Here is a 12426-nt window from a genome sequence, read left to right as displayed (position 1 = left end):
AAAAGCTGTGAGTCCCCAATAAAGTGTCTGTTGTGTTTTTTTAAGTAGGCGTTTTGGAATGGCTATTCTTCTTGATGCCACCCATACTTCATTCTGAGCCACACAGTGGAATGCCTGGGCACAGTCAATAAAGCACAAGTAAACATTTTTCTGACATTCTCCAAGCCAATCAGCAATGATACCCCTTGTTCCATGTCCTCTTCCGAATTCGGCTTGGCCCCCTGGCAGCTCCCTGTCGACGGACTGCTGCCACTATTGTCGCATGGCCTCCAGCAAACTTGTGGACCTACTGTGCTCGAATTGGAGCGTTCCGTGGATTACCCAGCAGGCCTGCCCAGGTCCGCCACTTGTTATGACCACTGAGGACTTCATAACCCTGGACTGCAGCGGGGACTTCTCCAGCCAGACCTTGGTTGGCCTTCACTGGGTTTCTAGGGAATCTCATGTAAACAGCCTCCCAAGAAGGGTCTCCCATCTTCCAGAAATCAGCCAGGGAAAACTGGGTCACAGCAGTCCGACTTTCACGATTGAAATGGCCCGGGCAATTTTGTTGGTGCACATGGGGTTAAGCGTTGGGGCTGACTCGCTGGCAGACAGCTAACAACATCAGCACAATGCCAAACACAAATTCTAAACACCTTTGCCTGACCTCAGAGAGTTCCCCAACCATCACCACCTTGGGATTTTATGAGACCTGTCGTCTTCTACCTTAAACTGTATACTCACTGCCACCGAGTCAATGCCAACTCAGTGACCCTCTGGGTAGGGTAAAATTGCCTGTGTTTCTAATACTGTAATTCTTTAACAGGAATAGAAAGCCTCAGCTTTCTCCTGAGGAGTGGCTGGTGGTCTTGAACTGCTGACCTTGTGGTTAGCAGCCCAACAATCATCCTTGACCAGAACAGGTAATATTCTGTTGGTGACATCTTCTGCCTATCTCTGAAGAATACCCCTGCTTGGCTCCAGAGCTGTCACCCTGCAGACACTAGGTCAAAGCCAGCCAGCACTGCTCCCCCTTTGATGTGATGGCTCAAGCAAGTACTTCTAGGTGTCACTTTCCGCCTCTCTCTTACTTCCTGCTAAACACACATCTTGCTTCAAGGCTGCCTTTCCCTGTGTGCAAAGAGAACATCAAGCCACCAAGAGATGTGGGAGTGGGTCCAGGAATTAGAACATGTGGCGAAATGTGCTCTGAAGTCATTAGAAAAACCAGCGCTTAGGCTTTCCTTTTAAGCATAGTTTCCTAATCCTGTTCTATGTGGGGACTGTTCTTTAAAAACAAGTTAGAGACAAACCAACAAAATAACACCTTGCTTCACCTCCATCACCCTCGACTTGGAATCCCATCATCTCTCTGATGGGAAGCAACAGGCCTTAAACAACTGCATTCCGCCCCTTCCGGGACAGACCCGAGAACCCTGCCTGACAGACAACTGTGGGCTGCTAGCAGTTGCTCCGAAGGAAACAGCGCATGCATAGGCTCCTTATCCCAACGTCAGCGGTGCAAACCCGACGGGAGTCCCTCAGGAGAAAGATGAGGCGGTTTGCTCAGGAGGATTTCGTCGCCAAACTGAGGTCAGGGTGAGTCGGAATTGTTGGCAATGATTGGAACCGATGGTAGTGAGTTTGGTTCTTGTGGTTTTTATTCACTCCTACCGTGAATGGTGGGAGGTCCCCTCAAATTTCTCCTTAGCCCCTCAAGTTCGGGGCAACAGAGCGGCCTGGTTATCGGTGGAGCGGGCGAAGGGACGCCCGTGGCTCCTTGAGGAGAGCCTGGCGGGGCTAAGCTGCTAACTGAAAGATAAGCAGTTTCGGTCCACCCAGAGAGGTGCCTCAGAAAAAGCCTGGGGATCTACTTCCTAGCTCCCAGTCACTGCAAACCCACACCGGAGAGGGCACACAGGACCAGCTGCTTCGGCTTGTTCCTTTGGACCCTGCTGGAGCAGACCCAGGAGGAGGGAGTCGGTGTCGGGTGTAGAAGGGTGGATCATGGAAAGTGTTTATTCACACCCAGTGTCTTCAGAAGAGGTAAGGCAGATTCACATTGCGTAGACATCAACCAACCACTCTAGTTTCGATGTCACCGGCGACTGAGCTCCTCTGGAACAGGGCCGGGCATGCCTACCTGTCTCCATGGGAAACTCTACCCAAGGGGTAAAGGCGGCCTTTTGAGAATGGATACCCGGTAGCCACAGGTGCCAGCCTAGCCACCTTCTCTGCAGACATGCGCTTCCTGTCCAGAGGCTCTGCTTTGAAATTCAAGCTGTGGATTGGGTAAAAGTAACCAGAATATGGAAACTTGGTTTAAGACTTAGGAAAACAGCCAGTGTCTCCACAGCAGTCACGTGGTTGGATTTGCAGGTCCCGATGGGACGAATGGGCACCGTGCTGAGGGGCTGTCAACTGGGCTCAACAGCTCAGCACCAGTCCCAAGGGACATGGAGTGTCCGGAGCCATGAGGCCAGGCCATTGCTTGGAATTTATTAGGACTTGCCTGGAGACGTGAGGCCTGGCCATTACTTGGAATTTATTAGCCTGAGTTCTGGGCATTCTTCTACCCCAGCCTACATGATAGAGCACTGCAGCTGTAAAGCTCTTTAGATAAGCACCTGTGTCCTGCATCCCCTTGATTGGGCAAAAGATCATCTTCCCCTATGCTTGATTTGCATGTACATGCCACTCCTCTGCTTACCTAATTGAAGACTGTAAGCCCTTACTGACTCAAGGGCAGGGCACGCTCCCCTGAACTCCCTGATTGGCCTGTTGCCAAGGTAGCCTAATCTGCATGTGCGGCTGAGGCTCCCCCCCTTGGCTGGCCCTTATAAGCTGTGACTCTTTGTTCATTAAAACAGGACTTGATCAGGATATTGTCTTGTCCTCATTCTCCGTGCCTCTTGTACCCCCCCAATTCCCACCCTCTCCTCCAGGATCCACGGTGAATGTCCCGCAGGAATGGGACAATGTAGGCCAACTGGCCCTAAATAATTCCCCATCTCGCTTCGGTGCTAGCAACAGCTGCAGTCATCTAGAAGCGTGGAGACTGTCGAAAGCTCAAGCAAACCGTCGCTTCAGGGGACTCTGGGACCACCCATACCATAGGCTCTACTAGCCTGGTACCCAGACGACTAGAGGGTGCCCCCCTATCACTACCAATTGGGATCACAGTAGATGGTTCTGGGCAGGAGGAAAGTGTGGGACAATGTTCAAAATGACTGATAGAGAATGGTTGCCCTCAGACATGGAATTGAGTCTGCTGCCAGGAATCACTTTCCGGCCAGTCACGTGAGCAGCAACATCAGAGAGAATGGTGCTTCTCAGAATGATCAACTGAGGCCCAAAGGGCAACATTTGCTAAAAACGACAAAAGTTCACAAGGCAGGAAGGGGCAGAATGCTGAGCTGATGGAAATAGGAACCCTGGGAGGAAGTGTCAGATGGGGTGCTGGAAACTGATCTCTTGAAATGAGATGTGTAGAAATTGCTGACTGGGGGGAATGACTTGGTTGTGGTAAACTAAGCCATTTCAAACGTTCGTAACAAGTCCTGGTAATAAAGTTAGGAGACCACACTCTCAACGGCTCCTTCATTTTTCTGTTGACTCCCAGCTGTGTGGAAGAGAAGTCTTGACAGCCAGGTGTCTCCTGTTCATCCAGCGATTGCCACCACCTTGCCAGTCAGGGCAGCATGAACTTGGCTGGTCAGGAGCGGCTCCCTGGACCGGCTGTCTGGACTCCTGCTCGTGGCGAGTGACTGGGTTTGCTCTCAGGGACACCAGTTACGTGTGGGGCTATTGCCAGCAAAAGGCAAATCCTGGCCAATTCCAAAGGAGTCAAGCCACCATGTCCCCAGAAGGCTGCAGAGCCCCATGTAACTTCAGTTGACGCTGTGTGGCACCTGGCTCACCCGTTAGAAACCCCACAAATCCATGTTGCTCTGAGTAAAAGCCTGAGGTCCAGAGGCCTGCTGTCACTGCTGGGGCCCGCCCCCTTCTCCAGCTCGCTGTGAACACAGGGCAGTTGACAAGTAGTCAAGCTCCAGAACGGAATCCATTGTTCCTAATAAGGAAGGCGATGGCATGTGCTTTGGGACCCTTCCAAGTCCTAGGCCTTGGCCCTTTACCACGTGGGGTCTCTTATTTGGGGAAAATGGCCCTGGCTACACCAGGAGAGCAGAGTTCAGTTCATACAGGTTGCTCAATCCCAGGTGACAGACCAATGTATCCTGGCAGGGACAGGGCAAGTGTGCCAAGCCTTCAGGACCTCACTTGGGTGTCCAGACTGCTAGGCTCTCTCCTGTGTACTGGGACGGTGAGGAGGAAGTGTGTGTGTGTGTGTGTGTGTGGGGGGGGGTCATGTGCATGGAGAGTGGCCAGGACAGTGTCCCTGCAATTGCCTTGGGTGTGGAGGAGGGACTGGGAGAGCGGCCTGGGGGGCGGGTCTCTAGGAAGGCCCAGAGTTTGAAACATTCAGAAGACCATGGTGAAGAATGAAAAACCAGTCTCATGTCTGTCTCTTGGAGTTCAAGATCTTCCACTCACTGCCTTAAAGAATCAATCACTGCATGCCGAGGGCCTGGCAGAAGACTCCGTGATTACGGATCAGCAATTCCCCTGGGTGAGGAAAGGGACCCCCGCTGTGTTTCCCAGCATGAAGTGTGCAAACGAGCAAGGCAAACACGGGGTCATGACTCCAGGGCCTTGGAGGCAGAGGGAGTATGTCTGGACCACCAAGGTCAAACATGTGAGTAACGGATGTTGGCTCCCCTGCTGTCAGCAGCATGATAGAACTCCCGGGAGGGCAGGGGTGAGGGAGAGAGTTATTCATAGAGGTTCAGTGTTTTGGTGTCCAGTCAAAGAGCAACGGGAATCACTGTCTGGGACTGTGGAGAGAAATGTAAAAACCAAATCTGTGTCCTTTATTCCACTGGGCAGGGCAGGCAGCTGTGAGCCACATACTGGGCTCGGTGTCAAGAGCTGCTGGCGGGAAGGTTCACTGGGCCTGGGCCACACAGCTGCCTGGCCTCTTGCTTTCCTGGTGGCTGGGGGTGGGAAGGACAGTGGAGCGGAGCTCTGAGGCAGTGCCGTTCACTGGCCCCCCAGCACTGATGGGCAGTAGGGACTTGAGCAGGGGGCCGGGATATTTTGCAGTGAAAGCTGCTTTCACCAGCACTGCAGACAGGGGTGACTTGGCTGCCGGGCATTCTGGGAGTCCCTCTCCCTTTTCCTCTGCGGCCAACGCTGTGGCCAAGATCAGGAAGCAGAGGCCTCGCAGCAGCCCCCCTCTGGAACCCCATCTTCATGGAGCCGTGCTCTCTGGGGCTGTCGGGATGAGACCGAGAGCAGAGAGGAGGGGACCAGAGGCTGCCAGCCCAAGGATGGGCGTGGGGACTAGGCAACAAGGCCAGTGTTCAGTGGAATCCTGGTAGGAGATCTGATACCCCGGGGCTCAGTCCCCACCAGAGATGGGAGAACCGGGACAGAGGCCCCCTGGCCACTTCCCTAGGAGACAGAAGTCAGGCACCAAGTCAAAAGGACCCACGCAGAACTGCCATTAACACGGCAGCCTCCAGCCCCCACATTCTCAGATGGCAGCAAGTGGCCGGAGCAGGTGCAGCCTGGCGGCCTATTGTGGTGATGTCATGGCGAGTGCCCAGTCCAAGAAAGCCACTGTGATGTCCCGCAGGCAGACCCAGGCCCAGCGGGCAGCCTCGTGGACCTGAGTCTTCACGCAGCCCCACGTCACCTCACCTCTGGGAGGAGAGAGCAAGGTTTCAGAGGCAGCGAGGTTTGTTTCTAAGTCGCAGGACAGCAGCTTAGGGCCACCAACCTCCCCCGAGGGGCCCATGGCGCAATGGGACAGAGCAGACCACTGGGGGCTGGGGTCCTGGCTGAAGCCCGGGGCTTCTCACCTGCACAGCTCGTGGCCGTGCTCCTGGGCCCTCGACAGGCCCTCGAGCAGCAGATGCCACATCGGCAGCAGCCCCTCCTGGTACAGCAGCAGCAGCAGCTCCCTCAGAGACTGGAGAAGCTGGCTCAGCGCCCCGGGAAGCTGGGGGTGGATCTGGGTGGTGGAGGTCGGAGCAGGTCAGAGCACAGGGGACAGCACCCTGGTGTGGACGGTCTGTTCAGGTGGGGCTGCATCTTCCTGAGGACTCTGTCCGGGCAGGGCAGGCCTGGGTGGCGTTCCCTGTCTTTGGCTTACCCTTTGAGAGAGGCTGGCGAGGCTGTCACCAAACCAAGCCAGGTGAGAGGCACAGTGGGCAGAGAGAAAGCTGAGTGTGGCATTGGTCTGGGTCCAGGCCAGCTGCAAGGTGGGCTTTGTCACGGTGAGCAGGTAGGAGCCCCAGGCAGGCACCGTTTCTCCTAGCCAGCTGTGGGGAGGCCAAAGGAGATGGGACTCTGAGTTTCCTCAGGGCAGCCTAGCCCCCACACAATCGCTGGGGCAAGGAACGCCATGGCCCCTCTGCACTGACTCAGTCATCACCTCCTCCAGCCACGCCGCCACTCTGGGCGCCTGGCTGTTCGTCAGTCTCCCCCATCCGGGAGGCACTTACCTGTAGCCCTGGAGGGTGTAGGCGTAGAGCATGGTACACACTTGCTGGCCAGCAGGCAAGAAACCAGACGACTGAAGCATCCGGCCAGAGAAGGAGGCTGAGAAAAGGGACCTCCTGTGAGCCGGGTGGGATGGGGAGGCAGCCACTGGAAGCCCCCAGCAGGCGGGGCGGGGCGGGGGCAGAGGGCTCCTAGTGTTCTCGGGGCACAGAGCAGATGCTGGTCTGCCCCCTGAGCATGCAGCACAGGGAGGTGGGGGGGAGGGTTCTGCAGGTATGAGAAGCTGGCCCCCACTTTCCTGATGGGGCCAGTGAGCAGGAAGCAAGCAGACCAGTGGAACCCTGGCTTCAGGTACCCCAGAGGCAGTCTTGGGTTAGAAAGTCGGCGTTTCTACTAACCTGCTCTGATCTTACGCTAACTGCTACATCTCTCTGAGCCTCAATTTCTTCAGGAGGTGACACCTACTCCAGCGAGCCTGTGCGTATGCAGGCATGTCTACACTGGCACTGCCTAGAGCGCGCTGCAAAGAACATGTGCGTGCCCATGTGCACTCTTGGTCCTACCCCACCTTCCCTGCTGGCCCATCTGCTTACCCCGGAAGGAGCCGTGGGACCGGAAGTCATGGCACAGGAAACCCACGACAAACACCAGTGCCAACAGGAACAGCCGTGCCCAGGGCAGCTGAGGGCCCCGGGCCTGCTGCAGCAGAGCCTGTGAGGAAAGGGGGGAGTAAGCGCGGCCAGAGGGGGAGGGTGTGGGCCTGGTTCCCAAGGCGGGCCTTAGGTCAGGCCCTTCAGCAAGTGGACAAGCGCTGAAGAGGCAGCGGGGGCTGTGGGGCAGGAGGGACAGACAGGCTGGGGGCGGAGCGGGGAGTGGGCCTGGAGCGCCGCGAGCCCACACCTTACAGGCCGCCTCACAGGCAGCGGCGTCTTGGTTGGCAGAGGTGCTGTTCCTCAGCAGCTCCCGGTTGGTGAGCCTGAAGGACCGAACGGTGTCTTGTACAGACTTCCACACCTACAGCAAGGCAAGCGGTGGGGAGCATCACTGAGCCCCAGCTGATTCTCCTTGAGGCGGAGCGCCCTAGAAGGGCACCTCTCGGGGGAGTACAGAGTGGCTGGGCGGTCTGGACCCAGACAAGGCTCAGCCTGCCGTGGCCTCTCACTCCTACCTTCTTGGGAATCTGCTTGTGGGACTTGAGCAAGTGGTCTAGCAGCAGGCTGTGGGGAAAGCAGGAAGAGCCAGTTAGCCGGCTCACTGGTGGGTGTCTCCCGCCCTGTCCCCAATTAACTCTGCCCCTGGGACTAGGGGCCCCCACCCGGCAGACACAGCGAGCAGCACCTTCCTGGAGTCCTAGGACCCACCCAACCCGAGAGGCACCAGGCTGAGGAACAGTGACAAGCGGCCCCTTTCTGCTTCTGGGACAGGGACAGAGCAGCAGAGGCGGCCACCCCCACCCCACCTGCCTGGATTGTGACAGGTGCTTGGGATACAGCTGCCTCCAGACACTGGCAGTGAGGGGGTCCACAGTCAGGCACTCTGTCAGGCTTCTCAGAAGCTGCACAGGGCAGAAGGGACAGAGCAAAGGGCATGGGGGTTGGTGAGGGAGAGAGAGCTGACAAAGGGTGGAGAAACAGGGCAAGATCCGACTGAGAAAGTTCTCTGAATCTGTGAAGGGGGAGGCTGGGGATCCTGAGCTGGGACTTGAGGAGCATTCATCTCCTGGCCCCTTCCAGCTGCTTTCCTCTCCGGGGAGAGCACGAGGGAGGGGGCGGGGTGTGTGTGTTGGGAGTGGGGTGGTGGTAACCACTCGGGTGGGTGAAGGCTGGGTCTCTACATGGGACCCTCTGGCCATTTCTCCTCACCTCTTTCTTCATCTCGGCGGGACAGGTAGGAGTAGCTCTGGACAGGAAGGAGGGGAAATAGGTGTGCAGGGTGGATTCTGGCTTCGCCCCAAAGGCCAGCACCTTTAGCCTCGGGTAGAGCTGACACAGATGCTCCTGCAGGCTGGGGTGGGGAGCCAAGCACAGGCTGTGAGGGCAGCTGTGCCATGCACCCGCCCGCCTGGCCCAAGGGAGAGTCAGCAAACACCTTGCTAACTCGAGTGTCCTGGGAAAATCTGCTGGAAGCCAGCGACCCTCTCCCCCCAAAATGCTCACATGCCAGCCACACATGAATGTCTGTCTAACTTCAGGGTCAAGCCCCCTTAAAGCCCACCCTTGTTAATGACCTCTGCTTTTGTGTGGTGGTAGGTGAAGGTAGGAGGGCAGGGTGCCACCAGGCAGCTGCACCCAGGCCGTCCTACCTGGGCGCCAGGGAGTTGTTGGGCATGTAGGCAAAGTCCAAAAGTGGGAAGAGGTCCTTGGGGCCAATCATGCCAAAGCCCTTGGTGAGGTTGGGGTGCATCCTGTTGGGAAGAACAGAGCAGACTTGGTGGAAACAGCAGCGCCCATGCCAGCTGCTTGGCCAGCACCCGAACCCCCCTGGCTGCCCTTATACTCACAGGAGCAGCCGGTCCAGGTAGGCGATGGCGAAGGGGCACAGAGCCTTGGTGCCCAGCACCGGCAGCATGATGCCCAGCCACACTGTTGAATGCCGGGTGGGGGCTCAACTGTGTGCCCACCAGGCACAGAGAGGAGCTCCCCGGCTCCCAGCTTGCCCCGCCCACTACCCCGGTACCTTTTAAGCCTTCAGTGAGGTTGGCAAATCCCGCTTGACCCATGGCCCACATGATGGTCAGACACTTGGCTGGGCGGCTTTGGTGGGATCTGAGCAGCTCCAGGAACTGTGAGGGTGGGTGGGTAAGGCAAAACGCCAGGTGAAGCATCTCAACCAGGGGGAGGGGCAGGGCTGGCCAAGGTGCAGGGGAGCACCGTGGTAGAGGGGTGGAGGGACTGAGCCCCAGCCTGCGGCCTTCACCATGCTCGCCACTTGCTAGCCAGCCACTCTGTGGGTGTGACTGAGCTGGGCTCTGGCTCTGTCTTCCCAACTGTAGACCAGGAATAGCAGATGACCCGCCTCGGGAACGGACAACAGATGCCAGCACTCCAGCACTGTTCCTAGTAGTACTGCTCTCGCCAGGGTGTTTATGGCTGGTCCTTAACTGGGAGCAGAGCGTCCAGCAGTGGGGAATCTGCCTAACCTCCTGGGGGCCCTCTCAGTCTTGTGCTCACCTTGCCCAGGTTTGCGGTGGCGATCTTAGGTTTGTCATGCAGCACAGCCTGGATACAGATGCGGTAGCCGTGCAGCGACTCCCCTGCAGAGACACAGATTCTCAGCAAACTGAATGGCGTGCCACGTGGCGCTCAGGGCAGAGGTCACCCTTTTGTTGGCTGTGCAGCCCCATGGGTTCTGGCTTCCTCCGCTCTCCCCAGAGCGTCAAGATCAGGGTTCTGGGGAAAGGAAGCCTGCCCCCCGCCCCGGCTGGCCCCTCACCCGGAGTCTTATCCAGCTCTTGCAGCATGGTGAACAGACAGTGGTCAAAGAAGAGCTCCAGAGACCCCGCAGCTTGGGCCAGCAGCCCCCGGATGATCCCGCGCAGCTCCCGGCTCACCAGGCTGTAGGGGTAGTCTAGGGCCAGCAAGTTCTGCATGAGGGTGAGGAGAGAGGCCCCTGGCCCCTCTGAAAGTGCAGGCTCTCTCTGTCCAGAGGCTGGCATCCTCCCCATCCCAGTGAGGGCAGGGCCTTCACAGCCACGGGGACGGGGCATATAAGCGGGAGGGCGGGGTCGGGCTCTGCTGTGCACCCAGCCCTTTCAGGGCTTTCACGTGCTGTGTCAAGCTCGGGCTGGCTGGGAAAACGAACCGTGCGTGTGCTGGCTCAAGGTGGGCTCACTCAGAGGAGCTTGTAGCTTGTAGTTGAGATAGCTGGCCAGGTCCTTCAACCACACGGATGGGTTCCCGGAGAACACACTCTGGCTCCTGTCCAGCTCCTTCTGCAGAGCGGCCACGTCCAGCTGCCAGGGACACAGCGCTCGGGGTGAGGCGTGAGCTGGGCGGGGAAAGGGTGGAACTGGGTGGTGACGGGGAGAGTAAGGGTTTCTGTTATTATTAAACCCCAGGGGGTGGGAATGAGAGGCAGGAAGCCACTGGCTTCCCCATCTCCTCTTTGGGGGACCTGGGACTTCCGGGCTTCTCTCTCGTGGCTGTTTTTCCAGAGGCCCCTTTCCATTCTAAGGAAAGGCAACCCTTGGGGTTACCACCTCGTCCTGAACGCCCTTCTCACCTCGTGTAGTGTCCCTCTCCCGTCTTTCACCTGCTCTCCACCCAAAGCATCCACCATCCACCAACCTAATCCCGTTTGTCCTGCATGGCGTCTGGGCCTACTCACGGCTTGCAACGCCGCCTCCAAGCTGCGGAAGCGGCCCTGGTTCTGGTTCGCAACGGCTGCCACCTTCTTGGACTGCTTCTTGTTCCCTGGCTTCTTGGGCTCCACCGCAGGGGGTGGGACCTGCTCCTTATTCTGCCGCTTTGTGATTTTCTCGAAGCCCAACTCGTACAGGGTGCTTGTAGTCTGGATCGGGGCTAGGGTAAAGCGAGGCAGGAAGCGGGGGGTGGTGACCTGGAGGTTCAAAGGCCTCCTCTTTTCTCCTCTCTGGAGGAGCCCGCCTGGAGGCCCCTTCTGGCTGTGCTGCTGGTAGCTTCTGTCAGCCAGCGCAGCCCTGGCTCAGGGACTCTCCCACGGCCCGGGCATGTCTTCATCAGGCCCACAGAGTAAGTGGACTCCACAGAGGGACGGGCCTCTCTGGTGAGTGGGAGGCCAGGCTTGCCATGTGGGGCCCTACGCCAATCCCTCTAGTTTCCAGGGACCATTCTATGAACAAATGCGGGAGATCAAGAGAAAGCAGGTGTCACACAGCATCCTTGGTGGGTGCTGGCTGTGGGTCATCCCTGCTGGTCAGAGGGACCTGTATAACGACCGGGGATGGCTCTCCCCAGTCTCAGACACCTGCGGGGCGAGGCCAGGCTGGCTCCCCACCGACCCATGGGACACGAATGCAGTGTCTGAAGACTGGACTGCCAGTTCCCTCTGATTGGGGAACTCATCCCGTAAAGCAACTCATTTGATCGGGCCTCAGTTTCCTCTCTGTCGGGGGAGGGCAGCAGCCCTCTTGCGCTGTCCACCTCCGTGGGGCTCGAAAGAGACCACACACGATTGACGTTTGCTGAGCCAGGAGAGCAGCTGATCACGACAGGATCGCGCGCGCCTGACCCCACGGCGGTGTTTGCAGCCTCGGGCTCCGGTAGCGGCTCCCACGGCACCGCGAAGGGGCGCGGGGAACGAGGGTGAGCGGCGGGGGGCGGGGGGGCCTGTGTCCGCCGCGGCGGTGGCGGCAGTGCGGGTACTCACGGGTCAGGTCGAACTTCCACACTCCGTTGGCCTCCCCGAGGGCCCGGCGGTCCCCTCCGCCGCCGCCTTTATTACTGCTGCCGGCTGCAGCCCGCCGCCCCTTCTTCACTACCTCCCAGCGCCCCCCACCCGCTGTCTTGGCCGCCATGGTCCCGACCCCTCCTGCCGCCGCCGCCCCGGCCTTTCCGGTCCGGCGCAGACACGCCGAGCTCTGCCACGTCTCCTCGCGGGTCGTCGCGGCGTGTGACGTCAGTCGCAAGGCAGCCTGGGACTTGTAGTCATTCCCGTTGGCAGGCTCTTCCAGGCGAGGTTGGAGGTCGGGTCTCCGGTGAGCGGCGCCGTGGTAGCAAGCCTCCAGCCTGTGCCCAGGGAAGCACGTTGGGATGAGAAGCCATTCTCTTTGGAAAACCTTCGTCGCGTGCCGTCTTGGTGGGGGTCACTCCACTGCGCGGCTTGGGCAGATGCCTTCCTGCTCTCTTGGCATGCACGCACGGTGTGACTAGTTGGGGAGACCGAACCAAATCCACTGCC

General features: G+C 58.3%; 1 protein-coding gene across 2 annotated transcripts; it reads right to left on the bottom strand.

Moving 5' to 3' along the window:
- Positions 1-4892: 4892 nt before the first annotated feature.
- On the bottom strand, positions 4893-12062 carry TMEM214 (transmembrane protein 214). 2 transcript variants are annotated; one of them, XM_075535392.1, is made up of 17 exons: positions 11896-12061; positions 10876-11069; positions 10351-10501; positions 9982-10116; positions 9720-9802; positions 9226-9331; positions 9050-9131; positions 8852-8953; positions 8412-8553; positions 8013-8104; positions 7718-7766; positions 7450-7563; positions 7143-7260; positions 6552-6648; positions 6200-6368; positions 5907-6058; positions 4893-5747 (listed from the first exon to the last, which is right to left on the bottom strand). In XM_075535392.1, exons 1-17 carry the CDS (start codon positions 12041-12043, stop codon positions 5621-5623), a joined length of 2061 nt encoding a protein of 686 aa, XP_075391507.1. In that variant the 5' UTR covers positions 12044-12061; the 3' UTR covers positions 4893-5620. The 2 variants fall into 2 exon arrangements, with proteins under 2 accessions (XP_075391507.1, XP_075391508.1); XM_075535393.1 differs by having other exon boundaries at positions 5609-5747; positions 5907-6104; positions 11896-12062.
- Positions 12063-12426: the final 364 nt, after the last annotated feature.

Source organism: Tenrec ecaudatus, chromosome 17, assembly GCF_050624435.1.
Source record: "Tenrec ecaudatus isolate mTenEca1 chromosome 17, mTenEca1.hap1, whole genome shotgun sequence".
Classification (NCBI taxonomy): Eukaryota; Metazoa; Chordata; class Mammalia; order Afrosoricida; family Tenrecidae; genus Tenrec; species Tenrec ecaudatus.
This window is presented reverse-complemented; position numbering and strand designations above follow the sequence as displayed.

Excerpts from the sequence above, each read along its gene's own strand:
- TMEM214 (XM_075535392.1), bottom strand. The coding sequence starts at position 12,043 with ATGGCGGCCAAGACAGCGGGTGGGGGGCGCTGGGAGGTAGTGAAGAAG. Across the intron at positions 9,332-9,719 it reads CCACCGCAAACCTGGGCAAG|TTCCTGGAGCTGCTCAGATC; the intron begins GTGAGCACAAGA and ends CCACCCTCACAG. Across the intron at positions 5,748-5,906 it reads CACGGCCACGAGCTGTGCAG|AGGTGAGGTGACGTGGGGCT; the intron begins GTGAGAAGCCCC and ends CTCTCCTCCCAG.